This window comes from Suncus etruscus, chromosome 6, assembly GCF_024139225.1.
Source record: "Suncus etruscus isolate mSunEtr1 chromosome 6, mSunEtr1.pri.cur, whole genome shotgun sequence".
Lineage (NCBI taxonomy): Eukaryota > Metazoa > Chordata > Mammalia > Eulipotyphla > Soricidae > Suncus > Suncus etruscus.
In genome coordinates this window covers 55,667,518-55,685,281 of record NC_064853.1, presented here as the reverse complement: position 1 = coordinate 55,685,281, position 17,764 = coordinate 55,667,518, and the positions used below count along the sequence as shown (strand labels likewise).

Here is a 17,764-nt window from a genome sequence, read left to right as displayed (position 1 = left end):
TAGTTCCATTGCCCTTAGCTTTTATTTGCCTTGGTCATCCCTTTCTTCCTTCTTGGGGGTTATTTATATCCTGTCGCCTGTTGAGTTATTAGGTGGAATTTAGTATTAGTCTCATAAACCTTGTGTTATATAAACTGATGCAGTGGGAGTTTGCAAAAACCCTCATGAAATCTAAACCCCAAGGACACCTCCTTTCTTGATTTTCATTATCATGTTATGGCACCAAAACTTGATGGGAACAGGCAAATGACTTAGTGATGCCATCAGTTAAAATGCTACTTCTTCATCTAATTTAGGAAGGAACTTGATGATGTATTCCTTTCTAATGACATTAACTGCTGTTCATTTTTTCTCATTTGCCCTGCAGAGTATGAGTTGGAAGTAAAGAGGGTGCAAGACATTCTTTCGGGAATAGAGAAACCACAGGTATGTCTTCTGAATTTCTCCACATAAATGACACTTTCTTAAATATTTCAAGTGTGCTTTTCTTTCACCACATAGTAAGTAAGCAAAAGGGTGCCTTCCTATTGCAGATTATTCATGAACTATGAAATAGTGTTGTTATTAATGGAGCATGAAAGTATAGAACAGTGGTCTTCTGTTTAGTCAAAATCCATCATAATGTCTTCTTTATTTAGAAATTCTGAATGCACTTGATTATTCTTCCCAACTTCCATGGCTGCATTCTACCTTCCCTGCCTTCCTTTCTGCCCAGATCTACAGAGCAGTTTTCTTTTGGTTATTCCTTTGACCTATGTAAATTTAGCAGTAATAATTTTGGGGAACCTCAGTGATTCCAAGTACTTTTCCAGATAAATGTCACAAAGGTACTTACATAGTTGCTAAAAAATAAGTCCAAATAGTGACTGCAATGGTGGGAATAGGGAGGAATGTGGTGAAAATGATGATATTGTGAGGTTTAAAGTTTATTTTGGCTAGGTACCTTGAAATTTAAGTAAAAAGTTAAATGGTTAATTCAGTCTTCTATCTGAGTTCAGAAAAACCAAAGTTTTTTGAAGTGTTTCTAGCTGAATTGGAAAACCTTGATTCTTCAAGTATTCATGTGTTTCAAAGGTAGGATTTTTTTTTTTTTTGCCATTTTTTTTTTAACAGAAGAGTTCATACATACCTTAGGATACACAGTTGCATTTTACTAAATCCAAAAACATGACCGTATTGGATGGCAGGTACAGTAAGGCATTTGTAGAGGAAGTAGGGAATTTATATTGGACTGTCAAAGTCTGTCAGCTTCTAAGGAGCTGGTTACAACTTTTGAGCAAAGATCTGTGGTCAGGGCTGTGCTTTGAGGATTATCAAATAGTTTGTAGATAAGTTGATGTAAGAAACACCAGGGATCCAAAAAGACAAGTGCTAGGGATCTCTACTAAAGTACTGGTCAAATTTCGGAATCCTGGGGAATCCTGGGGTACCAATCCTTGGGTAGCGGAAAGTGGTGTTGACCTTTTAGAGAGAGATGCATGAGGTGTTGTATAGTCTATTAGATATCAGGTGTCATTGGTTACTGATTTTTCAGGCTTAGAGGACTCCTCTCAGTAGTTGCTTCCTCTGTCTCCCTAATTGCTTTCCCCATACATCAAATCAGATACAGTCAGTAGAACTTAATTTATTGGAACCACTTAAATACATGCAATGTACCCCCCAATTCTCTGTTTTCTATATATTTCCCATAATCAGAGTTCACCTAGAATAAATTCTATGCCTCTCTGGTCCTTTTATATCTGTGATTTCATTCTTAGGCATGCTGAATGTATTTTAGTAGCAGGCATTCAGGAAGATAAATATAGTTGGCAGTTTCCTGAAGATTCCATTGATCTGGTAGCTCAATGCTATGAAAACAGGGAACAAAATACTAATAGTATAACTACAATTAGGAATGCTAATTCTTAAAACAGGTATGAGTGCTAGGGGAATGGAGAGATAAGATATCCAGGAGGTTAAGGGCACATCCCTTGTATTTCTAGAGATCAGATTTAATCTGTGGTACCCCATGGGTTTTCAAGCATCACAGGAGGTAACCCTTGAGCCCCCCCGAACACTGCTGGAATTGCCCTGATGGCTTCCAATATCCCTGTGCAGAGCAGTGCCCTCCTTCTATGCCTGAACATTGAACTGTCTAGCCAGATGATCAAGTACTGCTTAGGGTCCCTGCTCCCCCATTCCACCAAAAAAAAGTCACCCCAGTTTTTTAGCTTTAGGGGTAGGCGTGGAATACTAGGAGGAGATTTGCAGGAAATCTGAGGGCAGAGTGTGTCTCCGTCACCTGAGATGAACTAGATAACCTCCCTAACCTCATTTTAATTGGTTGGACCATCAGATGAGTCATAGCATCTCTGTTGGGAATATTTCTCTCCCCTTTTATGGTACTCTCCACAGTGATACTCCTTTACTATCCCTTCATGTGGAAAAGAGAGGGATCTTTCTCTGAGTAGGAAGCAAAGCAGCAGAAAATTGAGCACGCAAAGGAATCTTCTTATCTTCCTTATTTTTTCAGTCATACCAATCACGACTGTAAACAAAAAAGGCATTTTATTTTTGAAACTTTGCAGATAATTTGTTATAGGTGTAAAAACAACCTTTATGGATTGTGAATTCCAGTCATTTTTCTAGAACTTTGGACTTTTTGAATTAAGCAAGTCATTTACTCTCCAGAAACCCGAATTCTAAAAGATCTAAATACCTAATTCATTGTGTAAAATGGGGTTCAAATATACTAGGTATTTTTCTTGTAACTGTAAAGTTTTAGATGTCTTAGGGACTGCACTCACACAGTCACTAGGATATCAGAGAAGTGAGTATAATATTATAAGTGGGTTAGAATTATTCTCTGTTTATACCTCTAACCTAACGAGAGATATTCTACTTTAATGGTGGTACTTAGATGTCATACCCCCCCAAACTGCAAAGCTCTTCATGTTCCATATAAATATATAAATAAATATATAAATATAAATAAATATATAAATAAATATAACCTGGAATTAGGTTCCTGCATTGCTTCTAACTGCTAATGTTTAGCTTACCAGAACAATTGATTTGCCGGTTTTCAGAAATGAGTAAACTGACCTCAGAGGAAGAACGGTCCACAAGTAGCCGTGCCTTGGTGGATAGACAGCAGTGGAGTTGGAAACAACTGGAAGGTGGACTATTTAAAGAATTATAAGAACAAGTGATTGGGGAGTACTAAAATAGACTATATCATTTTGTTTGAAGAGTGATCTCTTTGACCTTCTACTCTATAATTTTCCTTTATGTTAGGATTTTTTATAATTATACTCTTAAACATTTTTATGATAATATTTTATGATCATATTTCCTTAAAGTTCTCCCCAAATTGGATCAGGAGACCTCCGACTTTGTGAAATTTGAAGACCAGAACAAATGAAGAAGCCGCTCATTTACAAGGAAGTGGCTTTTGAACAAGAGAGTGATCGTTTTGTAACTTTATGAGAATAGATGGTGCTTTCAATCCAAACAATAAAAATCTTGTGCTTCTAAAATAGCCTAAGATAAGGAAACTGTTATTCTGAGTGAAATAAGTCAGAGGGGAGATACAGAATAGTCTCACTCATCCTTGGAGTCTAAGAAAATAAAAGATAGCATGTTAATAATGCCCAGATACAATAGAGATGAGGTTTGAAAGGAGCAGCCCATGATATGAAGCTTACCACTTAAATTGGTGGGTACAGTTAGAGAAAAAACTACACCAACAACTATCATGACAATGGTAGTGAGTGATAGGAATAGAATGCCTGTCTCAAAGACTTAGGGGGGGGGCTGGAGAGAGAATGGGGGCTTTGGTGGTTAAAAAGGTTGCGCTAGTGAAAGGGTGGAGAGTACATTTTTATGATGAAACCCAACTACACATGTTTGTAACCATGGTGTTTAAATGAAGATATTAATTAAAAATAAATAAAATAGCCTAAGAATAAAGATAATGACATTGTATTAAGTAGTTTGAAAACTGGGATAAACAGAAGAGATAGTACAAGAATATACCATATGATTCTGTATAAGCTAATAGTCTAATCATTTTTACTGTGTAGACATGCAGATCAGATTTTTTTGTTTTGAGGGTTTGTTTTGGGGGGGGGCAGGTTTGTTTTAGATTTGGGTTTTGACCCATATCTGGCAGTAGTCAGGGGATTGTGTAGTGCCAAAGGTTATATACCTAGAACTCAGAAGCCTATTACTGTATCTCCCACTCCGATGCATTTAACTGTTAACTGTTCTCAAATTGAAACCTACATTTAATAAAGAGAGAGAATGGGTATAAATCCACTTTTATTTAGAAGTAGACATTGTTATGAATCATTCCAAGTATTTCAAGGTGGTTTAATTTAAATAGTTTATTTATAGATTTTTACACACGTATTCTTCACAACTGAACATTATATATATAGATGTAATTTTTTTAGTTTTGAGGTTATACCCAGCAATACTTAGGGATTATTCCCAGCCCTGTACTCAGAAATCACTCCTAGCAGTGCTCAGGGATCATAATGGATGCTGGGAATTGAAACTGAGTTGGCCTCATGCAAGGCAAGCACCCGACCTCCTGTATTATCTCTCTGGCTGACAGTTGACCTTTTTATAGCTCAAATGCCAGATTTAGGTGGTATTCAATAATCTTGTACCTAGAAATCACCACTGTTACTGCCATTGCAAAGAAGATTGACTTTTTTTCCACATCAGGAAGTTGGTTGGTTGTATGACTTCTAGACTTCAGGTTTGGGGATAACAGCCATGATGATTCTGTGCTGATCAAAGTAGCTGAGCTCCAGTTCAGTTCACTAGTCACTGCTGGTGAGAAAATTTTGAGAAGAGTGATGGGGAGAGGAAGAGGGGAGGGGAGGGAGGGAGGGAGAGAGAGAGAGAGAGAGAGAGAGAGAGAGAGAGAGAGAGAGAGAGAGAGAGAGAGAGGAAGAGGGGAGGGGAGGGAGGGAGGGAGAGAGAGAGAGAGAGAGAGAGAGAGAGAAAGAAAGAGAGAGAGAGAGAGACTATTTTAGGTAAACCATTGCTCTGAAATATACCTGAGCCCATCAAGACCTCCTAGACTTCAGAATCTGCCTTTAAGGATATCACCTCCCTCCCTAGACTTTGGAAGGAATGGAAGAGAGTTCCAAGTTCTAAAGACAAAGCCCAGTTTCAGTTAAGATTCCAGTGCCTAAAGAATGGAAACATGAGGCCTAGGAGTTAGTTAAAAGGGATGTCAGGGGTTTAGAGGGGAGAGCACAAGAGGGAATTGGCCCCTGAATAATCAAAGTGGCAAGCTGTTTAGCTCCAGGAAAGACTTTGTAGAAGCTGGTGTTCTTTGAAATCAATGCTGAGGTATGGAAGTGTACTTTGGAGAGGCCTATCTGAAGGTGCATTTGCGCAGAGATCTGTGCTCATTTGACAGAATGACTGTAGAGTTTGTTCAGGTAGTTGGAGGGAGTGGAGAACATTAGTTTGATATATTGTACATCATGTTTCTGCTAAGTTATGATTCAACCAAATCCTAAAGATTAAACTTTAAATCTATAAGAACTAATGAAAAAGATAAGATGGGACTGAGAGATAGCACAGCAGTAGGGTGTTTGCATGCAGCCAACCCAGGACAGACCTGGGTTTGATTCCTGGTATCCTATATGGTCCCCTGAGCCTGCCAGGAGTGATTTCTGAGTGCAGAGCCAGGTATGGCCCAAAAATTAAACCAAAAAAAAAGAAAAAAGAAAAAAGAAAAGAAAAAAAGATGAGTTTAAAAAGATGTGCCTTAGGGCCCGGAGAGATAGCACAGTGGCGTTTGCCTTGCAAGCAGTCGATCCAGGACCAAAGGTGGTTGGTTCGAATCTCGGTGTCCCATATGGTCCCCCATGCCTGCCAGGAGCTATTTCTGAGCAGACAGCCAGGAATAGCCCCTGAGCACTACCGGGTGTGGCCCAAAAAACCAAAAAAAAAAAAAAAAAAAAAGATGTGCCTTGAATGCCCCTTTTTCTGTATCTCCATGTTCTCATTTGACAGAGCTATTTTGAGAGGTGATGCTATTTCACACCACCATTCATAGACTCGCTCTTACTCCACACTGTGTTCTGGAATTGTGCGAAGGAGTCATTTATCACCTCTGCTGAGTGTTTCCCAGCATCTACTCAGCCTACTTATTAATTATCAACTGAACTTCTCTTAGAAAAAAATCTTTTTATGAGTTAAAAATAACTATCATTCCCACTGCTCGCTATTTCTCATTGTGTTTGAGAAGCATACAGATATACTAGTATCCCATGTGGAAATGTTGCCTTACAATCTAAATGGGATCAACACACAAATAACCAAATAAACCACAGTATTATGAAATGAGCATCATACTTAGATCCCAGCAAGTTGTGGCTGAGCACAGAATAAATGGTGATTGATTCTGAGCAGGTATTGTGCAGGCTAGGATGGGTTTCAAAGTTGGGTTGTGGCCTCTATGCTCAGACTTCCACCTTTAGATTTCTCCCCAGTAGGATAGTGCTCACTGAAGCAGAATCCATCTTAACTGTTTTTGTGACCATCTCTCTTCACTGAGTATAATGAATACACAGAAGCAAGATTTCAATGGGATAAAAGCGAAGTTTATAACAAGTAAGTTAAGGCAAGTAAGTTAAGGGACTGGTGTCCCATGTGATCAATTCCAGTTTAATCCCTGACACTGTATTTGATCCCCTGAGCACAGAACCAGGAGTAAGCCCTATTCAGTGTCCCTCAGAAACAAACAAATAAAAACCCAGGAAAGTTAGAAAGTGAAAGGCTAAGTGACTAAAGAGTAGCAGGAGGCATATCAGTTGATCAGAAAATGGGGCTCCCTCTAATAGGAGCTGCCAGTCTCAGCCCTTAGTTCTATGACTGAGAGGTTAGATTGATTCTGCAGCATTTCTTGGTTTCTCATTTTATGGGATTTTGGTAGGATTTGTTGTTGTTTTGGATTTTGTTTTTGTGAGTGGTTTCTTTTTTTGTTTTTGTTTTATTCACCAGTGCCATGAACTCAAATATATAAAGTAAGTTATCTATTATTGCAAATTATGCCAACTCATAATTTCCTCAGGTTGTAGGGGTTTTTATTGTTGTTTTTTAAGATGTGTAATGCTAGCCTCTCATAATCTGTGCCACTTGTATTAGAAGGTCAAGTTGTCTTATCCTTTTGATTTTCTATGTTTTATTTAGTAAACACACTGAAAAGTAATAATAATAAATAATAATAAAGTAATAAGTAGCCACACTGGCCAATTGAGGGTGACTTAGGACTTGTCCTAAGTATTCTTAAAGTTCTTAAGTTGTCTTAAAGTGTTCCACATTGTTGTATGTAGTTAGGTTGGTAAAGACTATAAACATTATTTGCAATAGTATCCTTGAGGGTTTCTTTAGAATGAGGAAGGATGATAAGAGAAATACTTCAGGGAAGTGTACTCATAAGTAGAGAAGCCTATCTAGGACCTTGAAGAATAGGTGTGAGCTTGTACGTATATGGTTGATGCTCTCTGTCTGTACAGAATAGAAGTGATGGGCAGAGCATCCATCTTAGGATTTTTGCTAACCTGCAAAGGATGGAATGAATGGCAGGCTGAAAAATGAAAACTAGTTCAGTTTTCCTTTTTTTGGGGGGGGGTTTGGTTTTGGGGCCACACCCGGCGTTGCTCAGGGGTTACTCCTGGCTGTCTGCTCAGAAATAGCTCCTGGCAGGCACGGGGGACCATATGGGACACCGGGATTCGAATCAACCAGCGTTGGTCCTGGATAGGCTGCTTGCAAGGCAAACGCCGCTGTGCTATCTCTCCGGCCCCAGTTTTCCATATTTACTTCTGATGCCTTCAAATTTTTATGCCATATGTTAATACTTTATAAAGCAGATAGTAACAAAACAAGGGTAGACTGAATTCATATGTCCATCTAAAATCCTTGTGAATATTTTGCCTCTATTTTGGCTTTTCTAGATTATCCAGAACAGTGGTAAGAAAGGGGCAAAATAAACATTAGAGAAACTTAAAGCATTAAAGTGTTATTGGCGATTAAAACACCATGCATTTGGTTGAGCTTCTCCAGAAATAGACTCTGGAAATTGGAGAGCAAACAGTGCAAGTGTGGAAAGTGCCCTGGGAGGAAGGCATTGTTGGTTTTATGTTGGTTAAGACCCAGAAATTAAAAGCAGAGCTTGAAGAGGTAAAACTTCTCCATGCATATTTCTATACCTGCCAGTCTGGACCTTAGCTCCATTCTCTTTTGCTGGGTGCATTCTTTTGGCCAAGAAACTAGCAAGGCATAGATGTGTTGAGATGCATCAGCTCTTAAGTCATCACATACCAAACAAGACTTAGAGGTTAGAGGAAGGACCTGAGGTGTTCGTAGAAGTCATTGAGTTCTTACCTCACTTTCAACTTTTTCCCAAAAAGAAAAGAAATTCCAGGAGCCAGAGAGATAATACAATACAAAAGAGAGATAGTATAGTGGCAAGGTAGTACAGTCTAAGATACTTGTCTTGTTAATCACTAGCATCACATATGGTCTTTGAGCACAGAGTCAAGAATAAACCCTGACAGCCCCCACCCCCAACTATTCCCAATGAAACAAATCTACATTGTAGAGGACAAAGTATGAATAGCATGACGAAGGTTTTAGGCGTTTCTTTGCATATAAGGACTTTGACCAGAGGGCATCATCTAGAATGGTTTTTGTTTTTCATTAAAGTCAGAATTGGCTATCTTGAATTAACCCTGGACCAGGTTCATACCACCGTTAATAACAACAAAAATTATATTGGAAATACTCCACTTTGTGTAAAAAGGATCTTTACCTATGGTCTTCTTCCTCAGGTTTCGAATATTCAGGCGAGAACAGTTGTGTTGTCCTGGGCTCCCCCTGTTGGACTTACCTGTGGACCCCATGGTGGCCTTTCCTTCCCCTACAGTTATGAGGTTGCCTTATCTGACAAAGGAAGAGATGGAAAATACAAGATTATTTACAGGTAGAGTATGTTTCCATGTGTTTATCTCCAAAATTGGAGTGATTTGGGGAAATAGAAAAAAAAAAAAAGTAAACCTGAAGAGCTTTGCACTTTTTTCTCTCACTAGTACATTTTAAGGGTTAGTGATAATTATAATAATGTCAAGAGTTTGGTCCAGAGCAGTTGTTAGAAATGACTTTTGCTGAGGTCTTTGGCGTTGACAAAAGGCTTCTTGATTTTATGTTAGCTTGTCAGTAGTGAACTCAAGAAAATGTTTTCATTGACGTCTATTGAAATGAAAAAAGTGAGTATACACTTATAAATCATCTTTTTTTAACTCTTAATTTTTTATCTGGTTTTTAAAAATTATGCAATGTTTTCCTACCATTTCAGTTTCTTCTTTACACTCTACAGCATTTTTTCTACCTGTAGTAAAGATTAAAGTAGTTCATTCTAAGGTTTCCTTAAGGGAATAGCACACGAAATAAAGGAATTATCTCCTCATCTTTATGAACTCCCAAATACTAGCTATTCAAGTGTTTCATAGCTGTACTCCAAATGCAATTTTAAAAAGTTAAAAAATGGGGGGGGGGCAATAGCGCAGCGATAGGACATTTGACTTGCACACGGCTGATCCAGAACTGACCTGAGTTCGATCTCCTATATAGTCCCCCAAGCCAGGAGCGATTTCTGAGCGTATAGCCAGAGTAACCCTTGAGCATCACCAGGTGTAGCTCCCCCTCCAAAAAAAAGAAAAAAAAAAACCCAAAAAGTTAAATAAAGATTTTTCTTTGTAATTGTAGGCACTGCTCAGACTTGCAGGCAGAAAATCATCAGAAAATGACTTTAAACTACTTGTGTGACCTCCCTATGAGAGTGACCTGGGATGATTGCTGAGCCTAGGGCTCTGCTGCTTGGTCACACAAGCCTGCTATTTATTCCCTTGCCAGAGAACATTGTTTTTGCCCCTCTTGGATTCACTCCACACTCTGAGCTTGTATCTCACCAGTCCCACTCCTAAATTTGTTTTGATGGGGGTGGTGGGGGCTGGTGAGACAGTCCCTAGTGATTTCTCCACTATCGAAGCAGATCTGACAGTTTTCAGTGCACAGGGACCTGAGATATGGTGCAAGCACACACACACTACCCCCATTCTTAATTCTTCATTTCCTCTTTAGAATTAAGATAAAAGAAAAGAAGACTTGTTTCCCTCTGCTTATGGGGCTTCTTTTGTCTGGCAGAAAACCCTTCAAATGTTAGAGTCTCCCCTCCTGCTCTCTGCTCACCTGTGATGCACCCCCACTGTACAGAGGGACACTGCCGCTCCCCTGGAAAGGAGAGCTCCCCAAGACGCCCTACTGTCCTTGGAATTAAATATGATTCTCTTACTCAAGTTCACAACCATTGAATCCAATTTGAATGATCCAAATAGAATAGTGAGGGGCTTGGGTTGTTCCTTCCAACTGAGGGACACATACAAGTTTCTTCATTCAGGATGTGCAGTGGGGTCAGGTCCTAAGGGGTGGGCTAGTTACTGCAGAAAACCCAATGAGATTCCTTAACATTTGAGTTTGGTTTTTAAGAGATGATGAAAATATGTAAATTTTATAAAACATTTTTGTTGTCATTTACTAATTTAAGCCCTTTCTGCCGATTCAGACTTTTTAAACATCATGTATAGATCAGATAGCTGAGCTGTCAGAAATGGGTTGGGTCTCCTATTTGCAACTTTAAACGTGCTTTTGTTTCCAACAATTTCACGTTTATAAAACAGTGCAAAGTAGAAATCAGGAACTTCCTTCATTGGCCTCAGGGTTGGAACTTTGCTTTTTTTCTCCCTCCCCTTTTCTCTCTGTCTTCTTTCTTCACATTCATTTTACTATTATTGATAATTCAGTATATTTCTTAAGGATAATATTAATTTTAATAGCCACAATGTAGGTATCAACTTACTAAATCAGTGATAGATTTCTTTAATCTATCGTCCATATCCTGTTTTTTCAAGTAATCTAAATGGTGCTCTTGCACAGGGTTTTCTTTTTCTCAATAGAATCAGATATCACACTTAGTTTTCATGCTACTTTAGCCTTCTTCAATTAATCTGCATTTTGCAGTATTTTGTTTTATACTGCTGCTGAATATTTTTAAATTCAGTCATGTACACATACACCCGCATATCCCTTACCTTAAATAAAAATTGTGAGCGATTGACCTGAGGGCCTGTACACATTTGTGGCATATGCTGTACTACTAAGATTTATTTCCAGCCCAAGTTTGGGGACTTCTGTTTGTGCCATACCTGGCAATACTCAGTGGTTCCTCCTAGCTCTGTACTTAGGAATTACTCTTGGTGGTACTCAGAGGATTAGATGGGATGGCAGGAGTTGAACCTGGGTCAGCAACATGTAAGAAAATCACCTTACTCACTGTATACACACTTCTTTGGCCTAGCCCACAAAAACACTAATGGAATGTTCACAAATTACAGCTTCTGATTTTACAAACTTTTTTTTATATCTTTTTTGAACCACACCCTGAGGTGTCACATCTCTCTCACAGTGCTTTGGGGGGAACTATATGGAGTTCCAGGGATGGAACCAGGCCAGCCATGTACATTGCATTACATACTTACACTTATCATCTCTTTGACCTATATAAATGGTTTGTTTTTATATGGAAAATCTTTAGATTGGTCTACAGGGAAACAAATTGTGATTTCTTCAAGCATAGAGATGGTGAAGTAGGTAGCTGGGGTTTCTTTCCTTTTTTTTTTTTTTTTTTTTTTATTTGTGGGGTGTTTTTTTTTGTTTGTTTGTTTTGTTTTGTTTTGGTCACACCCGGCAGTGCTCAGGGGTTATTCCTGGCTCCAGGCTCAGAAATTGCTCCTGGCAGACACGGGGGACCATATGGGACGCCAGGATTTGAACCAGTGACCTCCTACATGAAAGGCAAACGCCTTACCTCCATGCTATCTCTCCGGCCCCACTGGAGTTTCTTTCAAGGTGAAGTTGAGAGCTGCTTTTACTTAACAGCTAGAAAGTTATTTAAACTTACGTGTTCTTCTAAAAACTTCTTTATATTTATATTTAAGAATAAGACCTTTTTGGATTTTATTTGTAAGTTAACCTTGCATTTTTCAGATTACATCATGAAAAGGAATCTCAGTTTGCTTATCCAATAAAATAGTTTTCTCGTACAATTCTAATGTGCCAACCGAAAAAGAAAGTTTAATCTGTTTTGGAGGTTGAGTTAGACATAACAGTTCATGAATCATGACTGGTTCATGACTATGAGAACCAAATGCAAAACCTTTTTCAGTTAATTTTTGGGGAAGATGTCACACCCAGCAGTTCTCAGGGCTTACTCCTGGCTCTGTGCTCTGTGTGGCAGGCTCTGGGCACCACATATGGTATCTGAGATCAAATCAAATCGGCAGCTTGCAAAGCAAGCATTATACCCACTGTACTATCGTTCCAGCCCAAAACCTCTTTTACTTTTGAAGCTGAATCATTGACTAATATATTTTCCTTTGCAGTGGAGAAGAATTAGAATGTAACCTGAAAGATCTTCGACCAGCAACTGATTATCATGTCAGGTGAGTTTGGATATGAGAGCTAATCTGCGCTAGAGGATTCAGATTTCTAAACTAAAACATGTTTGCTTTTTAGAAATATTTCTTTTCAAATCCTGATCCACTAAAATATTGAAAATCTGGTAGTGTTTCTTAAAATTTACTTTTTATATTTAGTTAAAAATATTTTTTTGGTTTTTGGCCACATCCAACAGTGCTCAACGTGTTCACTTGGCTCTAATCAGATATCACTGTTGTTGGCTCAGGACACCATATATGTGCTGTTAATTGAATCTGGATTGGCCACATGAATGGCAGGCAACCTACATAAAGTGCTATCTCTCCCACCCAAAAACTGTTGCTAATAATAGAAATTTTATAGTAATAAAATTTTAAATACTTACTTTTTAAAAATAATTTATGTAGTTTCTGTGAATGAATACTATAGTAATGCATATTTATTCCTAGAAAAATTAATTTTTCAGCAGGGTTTTTGTTCGTTTGTTTGTTTTGGGACCACACCCAGTGGTCCTTGACTTACTCCTGTCTTTGCACTCAGAAAACACTACTGCTGGGCTCAAACCTGCATCTGCTGCATAGAAGACAAGCACTTTATCCACTATTCTGTCACTCTGGCCCTTTCAGTAGTTTTTAACTACAGATAAAACATATTAACTGTTCTGACTAAATGCCTAAAATTCTTCCCATATGTCAAGAAGATCTTTAAACCTTAAAAAGTAAAAACATTTTGAAATAAGTAAATAAAATGGTACATTAACTTTGGTAAGAATTTACGCAATTTGTTTAAGACATGAGTTTTTATAAGTTGAACATGTAGTCTGAAATCTTTGCTGGAATTTTTCCAGAAATCTCTACTTTGACTTCCAAAAGGTGAGGTTAGCTAATACTAGAGAGAATCTCAGCCAGCCACAAATCTATAAGTTAGAAAGTATTAGCTGGAGCTTATTTATTTGTTGTACAGAGCTCATTAGATTATTTAAAGATACTTTTATTCATTTGTTTGTTTCCATTTGCATTTAGGTAGAATTCTGAATGTGGATCATCAACAGTTTTTAAATTTATATTTGCTTTTATTTACTTAAAAATAAATTAAGTGGACTCAAAAGTATAACTGAAGAATTAGCATTGGGTGCACACACGAGGCCCAGGTTATGTCCCCTCATGTACTGCAATATGTATACCCAAAGTAACATCCCCAAAATAGCATATATGTTCAGACTCTTTTCAACTGTGTACATAGAGATTGAATAATAAATTTACAGATATCAATCATTCTTCATTACACCCCAATAGCTTAATTTATACCAAATTTTTGGATGGAATGGTGGCAAAGTAAATTAATCATTATATATATGGAATATGTATTATATATTTTTGAAAGATTGGGGTGATAGCTGCCTTGTGACAAATATTTAACTGTTTAACTTTTGCCAGTCCATATATTTTCTAAGATACTATGATTGGGGAAATATTCAGCTTATATGTATTAGCTGCATTGGTATTTAAAGCTAAATTTAAAGCAAACTTATCTTTTCAATCACAAAATATATAGCTGCTTAGCTTTTGTTTAAATGAACTCTCGCAACCATCTGTTTTCTCATTAAATGTAAAATTTGGGATTTTGAGTTAATTATATCTTTCTCCAATCCAGTTACATTAAGCTTTGTACACAATTTAGACAAATTATAAAGATTTGCATAATTTGTGAAGCTAAGATGATACTATAAATATATGAACAATATAAAACACTTGACTTCACAATAAACCAGAAAAAGTAACACCACATAGTGAACCATGTAAATAGTTATTTATTTAATGTTTGTTTAGAGTTTGTTACTTTTTTATTGAATTTCAGCTCCTTCATGAGCTAACATTCAAGGAAATTCAGTGTTATAAAAAGTAACGTTATTTCCTATCTAGGCTATTGTTTACTTTATTTCTTTGAACTCTTTTAAAGTTCAGAACACTTGAGACCACTTACTCAGTTCTTTTTACTGCAAGGCTCATGAATATCTTGAGTTTGGGGGCAATAAACAAATAAATAAATTACTTATCTTCTCTTACAAAGAGAGAGGTTCATGAAGTAATACTATCTGGCCTTGGTTCTAGACTTTTACATCTCACACCTGGAGCCCCACTCTCATAACTCCTATGTCATGACACATGTGACATTGCAAATGTATGATCTAAGGTGCCAACTCTTTGCTCTAGCAAGGAGTTTATAAAAATTTCTGAACACTGATATGTACAGAAAATTCTCTATTTTTTGTTTATGATCTCTTTCATCTTAAAAAAAAAAGAAACAACATCCTCCTTATAGAAAAATGAATAATCCAGATTTTAGCTATATTATTGGTAGGACTAGAGTAAAACTTGCTGGTTTTTCTGGAGCTTTTTGATGCCAGGTATTAAATCCAGGGTCTTATATGTACAAGGCATTTGCTATACTAGGGAGCCACACTCTGGCCCCATATTGTAAATTTTTTTTTGTTTATTTTACCTTACTTAGTTTATTTGGTATATAGATCATTCATTTTCTTTCCTTATTCATTTCCTTATCATTTTTTCAAGATAATTAAGAATCAACACTGGTTTTTAATATTACTTCCTCTGCCTTGAAATGCTTAGATAAGCCAACCTGATTTAGGAACTTGGAATTTGAAATTAAGGGCTCTATCTCTTACTAATTGTGTAGACAATCCTTTTAAACCTTTTTGGATTCACTTTCTCCTTTACAAAATGAGGGCACTATTTATACCAGTCTCAGAAAACTGGTATAAGAAAAATAAATATATGTATTACAAATTTATCTCATATATTTTGATATAAGCCTATTTGTTATAAAAATAACCCCGTATAAAGTACATATCATAAAGTATATAGTATTGGTTTTGTTTACTTTATATTTCTTTATTCCAATGTTGATATCTTCTTTTTATACTCTAAAAATAAGATTGCATGAAATGGTTTCCTTAATCCTATATATAGTTAGACTATATCCCTGTTTTATTGGGACAAAGATATTTGGCACTGGAAATTCCTAAAAGAGGAGCAAAAATCTATAGAATTGACATTTTAAAAATTTCTGTTCTTAAAATGTAAGCTTTTGTCAAATAAAATTTTAATCATTATATCAACCTTAATGCCCTCAAAAAGATTTCATGGATACAAGTTCTTTAATCAATTTTTTAAAGAATTTTTTAGAGAATTTTATTTCCTGTTATAGCTGCAAAATAAGCAGTAATTGCCCTTTATATGAAGTTTCTCCCTGGTGAAAGTGTTGAAACCCAGTGATGGAAACAGAAATTATTTCTTCAATAGCTTCAGACATGCTACATTTGTTACTAGTCTCTTATATTTTGATTAACACCTGCAGAATTCTCCATTTAGATAATTTCACTAGATTGAGAGGTTTCTTTCTCACCTGAAGTCTCACGCAGGATTTCTTGTCTTAAATTTCTTACATTTTGATTTCTTAACCTTTCTTGGTTTTGATTTTTGTACTTTTAATTTCATCCACTCTGCACTGATAATTTAAGACCTTTTTAATGCTTTTTCTCACTTACTGGCTTTTTCCTTCCTTATGTAAGTGCTGTTCACAAGCCAGATAAGCAGATCCTGCCTTTCTATTTTTTTAAGCAGCAATCTTTCTCTCTCAGTGAAATGCTGTCATTGAACAGTCTGATGCGTGAGACCAATTACCAGGCAAGAGCTCTTGATTTCTGGCCATCTCTGTTACTGGAAACAGTTTCTTAAAGAGACAAGTGTCAGCCTTGAGACTGAACTCCAGCTACCATATTTGTGATTGCTTTACCTGCCCTACTATATTCCAGCACACGTATTTTCCCATATTCCAAAAAATATGGATGGATCCAGAGAAATTTTTCCCTGCTTACTTTTTGCTATGATCTTTTTGTATATTATAGATACATATCTAGTCACTTTTTTTTCTTCTCCTAGTGATTAAGAAAATTAATACTCCTTTACTATGTTGACTTGTAAAACTTGGGTGTTGGGTCTTGGGCTTCCTTTTTTTTATTGAGGTCATCACTTTTATATTTGTCATTCATTCTTTATAAAAATTGCTTTCTTGGAGTTAAAAGTGGCTGAATAAGAGAACTCATGGTTGTGACAATATAATTATTTGGTGTTTCTACGTAGTGGATTGTGTTTTCTGTATTGTATAAAGCCACAGATAAGAAATTGTATAATAAGCATTGTGCAAGTACTTTGTGTATATAGGTTGTGATTATATTGAAGGAGTAATGAAGAAAACCAATACATAAATAATATTTTATAATGTAGTTAAGTATGTTTCTATATGAATATATCATTTATATCTTACATATATATAGAAAAGCACATTCTGTTGATATTTCATTATTCAGATTGGCACTGAGATAACCAGCTTATATGAGAGTAAAGAATCTATGTTTTTATCAATGGATAGAAGAATCAGCAGATTAAATTTTTGTTGATGAATAGTAATTTTATTTCAAAATTTGAAGCAGTTTTCCAGTCAGTAGCATAAACAATTTGGCAAAGAAGTTGCCCATAGATGATATCATGTAATAGCTTTTCCCAGAACAATGACGTGATGAAACATTTTCAAAACTAGAGTTGACCATCTCAGTACAGAGTTACAAAATATGTGTTACTGACCAGAAATTGTGACTCTTGTTGACATGCAATGTGGAGAAAGTAGAGACAATTTCTCACAATTTGGGGGGCATAAGCATTAGACAATATTCACCCAAGTTTTACAAGACAACATAGTTAAGGAGTATTAATTTTCTTAATCACTAGGAGAAGAAAAAATAGTGACTAGATATGTAGCTATAATATACAAATTGAAACAAATGTGAAAACCCCTATACAAATAATATACTGTTAGAAGAGGATTTTTCCCGGGGCTGGCGAGGTGGCGCTAGAGGTAAGGTGTCTGCCTTGCAAGCGCTAGCCAAGGATCAGGACCACGGTTCGATCCCCCAGCGTCCCATATGGTCCCCCCAAGCCAGGGGCAATTTCTGAGCGCTTAGCCAGGAGTAACCCCTGAGCATCAAACGGGTGTGGCCAAAAAACCAAAAAAAAAAAAAAAGAGGATTTTTCCCACCCTGGGATACATGCAAAAGGAACTCAACTATGAACTGAAGTGCTGAGTCTTAGAAATAGATCTATCAGTATTTTTCTTGAAAAGA

General features: G+C 36.8%; 1 protein-coding gene across 1 annotated transcript in view; it reads left to right on the top strand.

Moving 5' to 3' along the window:
• The window catches only part of FNDC3B (fibronectin type III domain containing 3B), a 372,580-nt gene that overhangs the window by 259,472 nt on the left and 95,344 nt on the right, over positions 1-17,764 (top strand). The window contains exons 7-9 of the mRNA XM_049774635.1: positions 368-426; positions 8,844-8,995; positions 12,510-12,569. Of these exons, the coding sequence (XP_049630592.1) occupies positions 368-426; positions 8,844-8,995; positions 12,510-12,569 (271 nt within the window). The remainder of the gene's footprint in view (positions 1-367; positions 427-8,843; positions 8,996-12,509; positions 12,570-17,764) is intronic.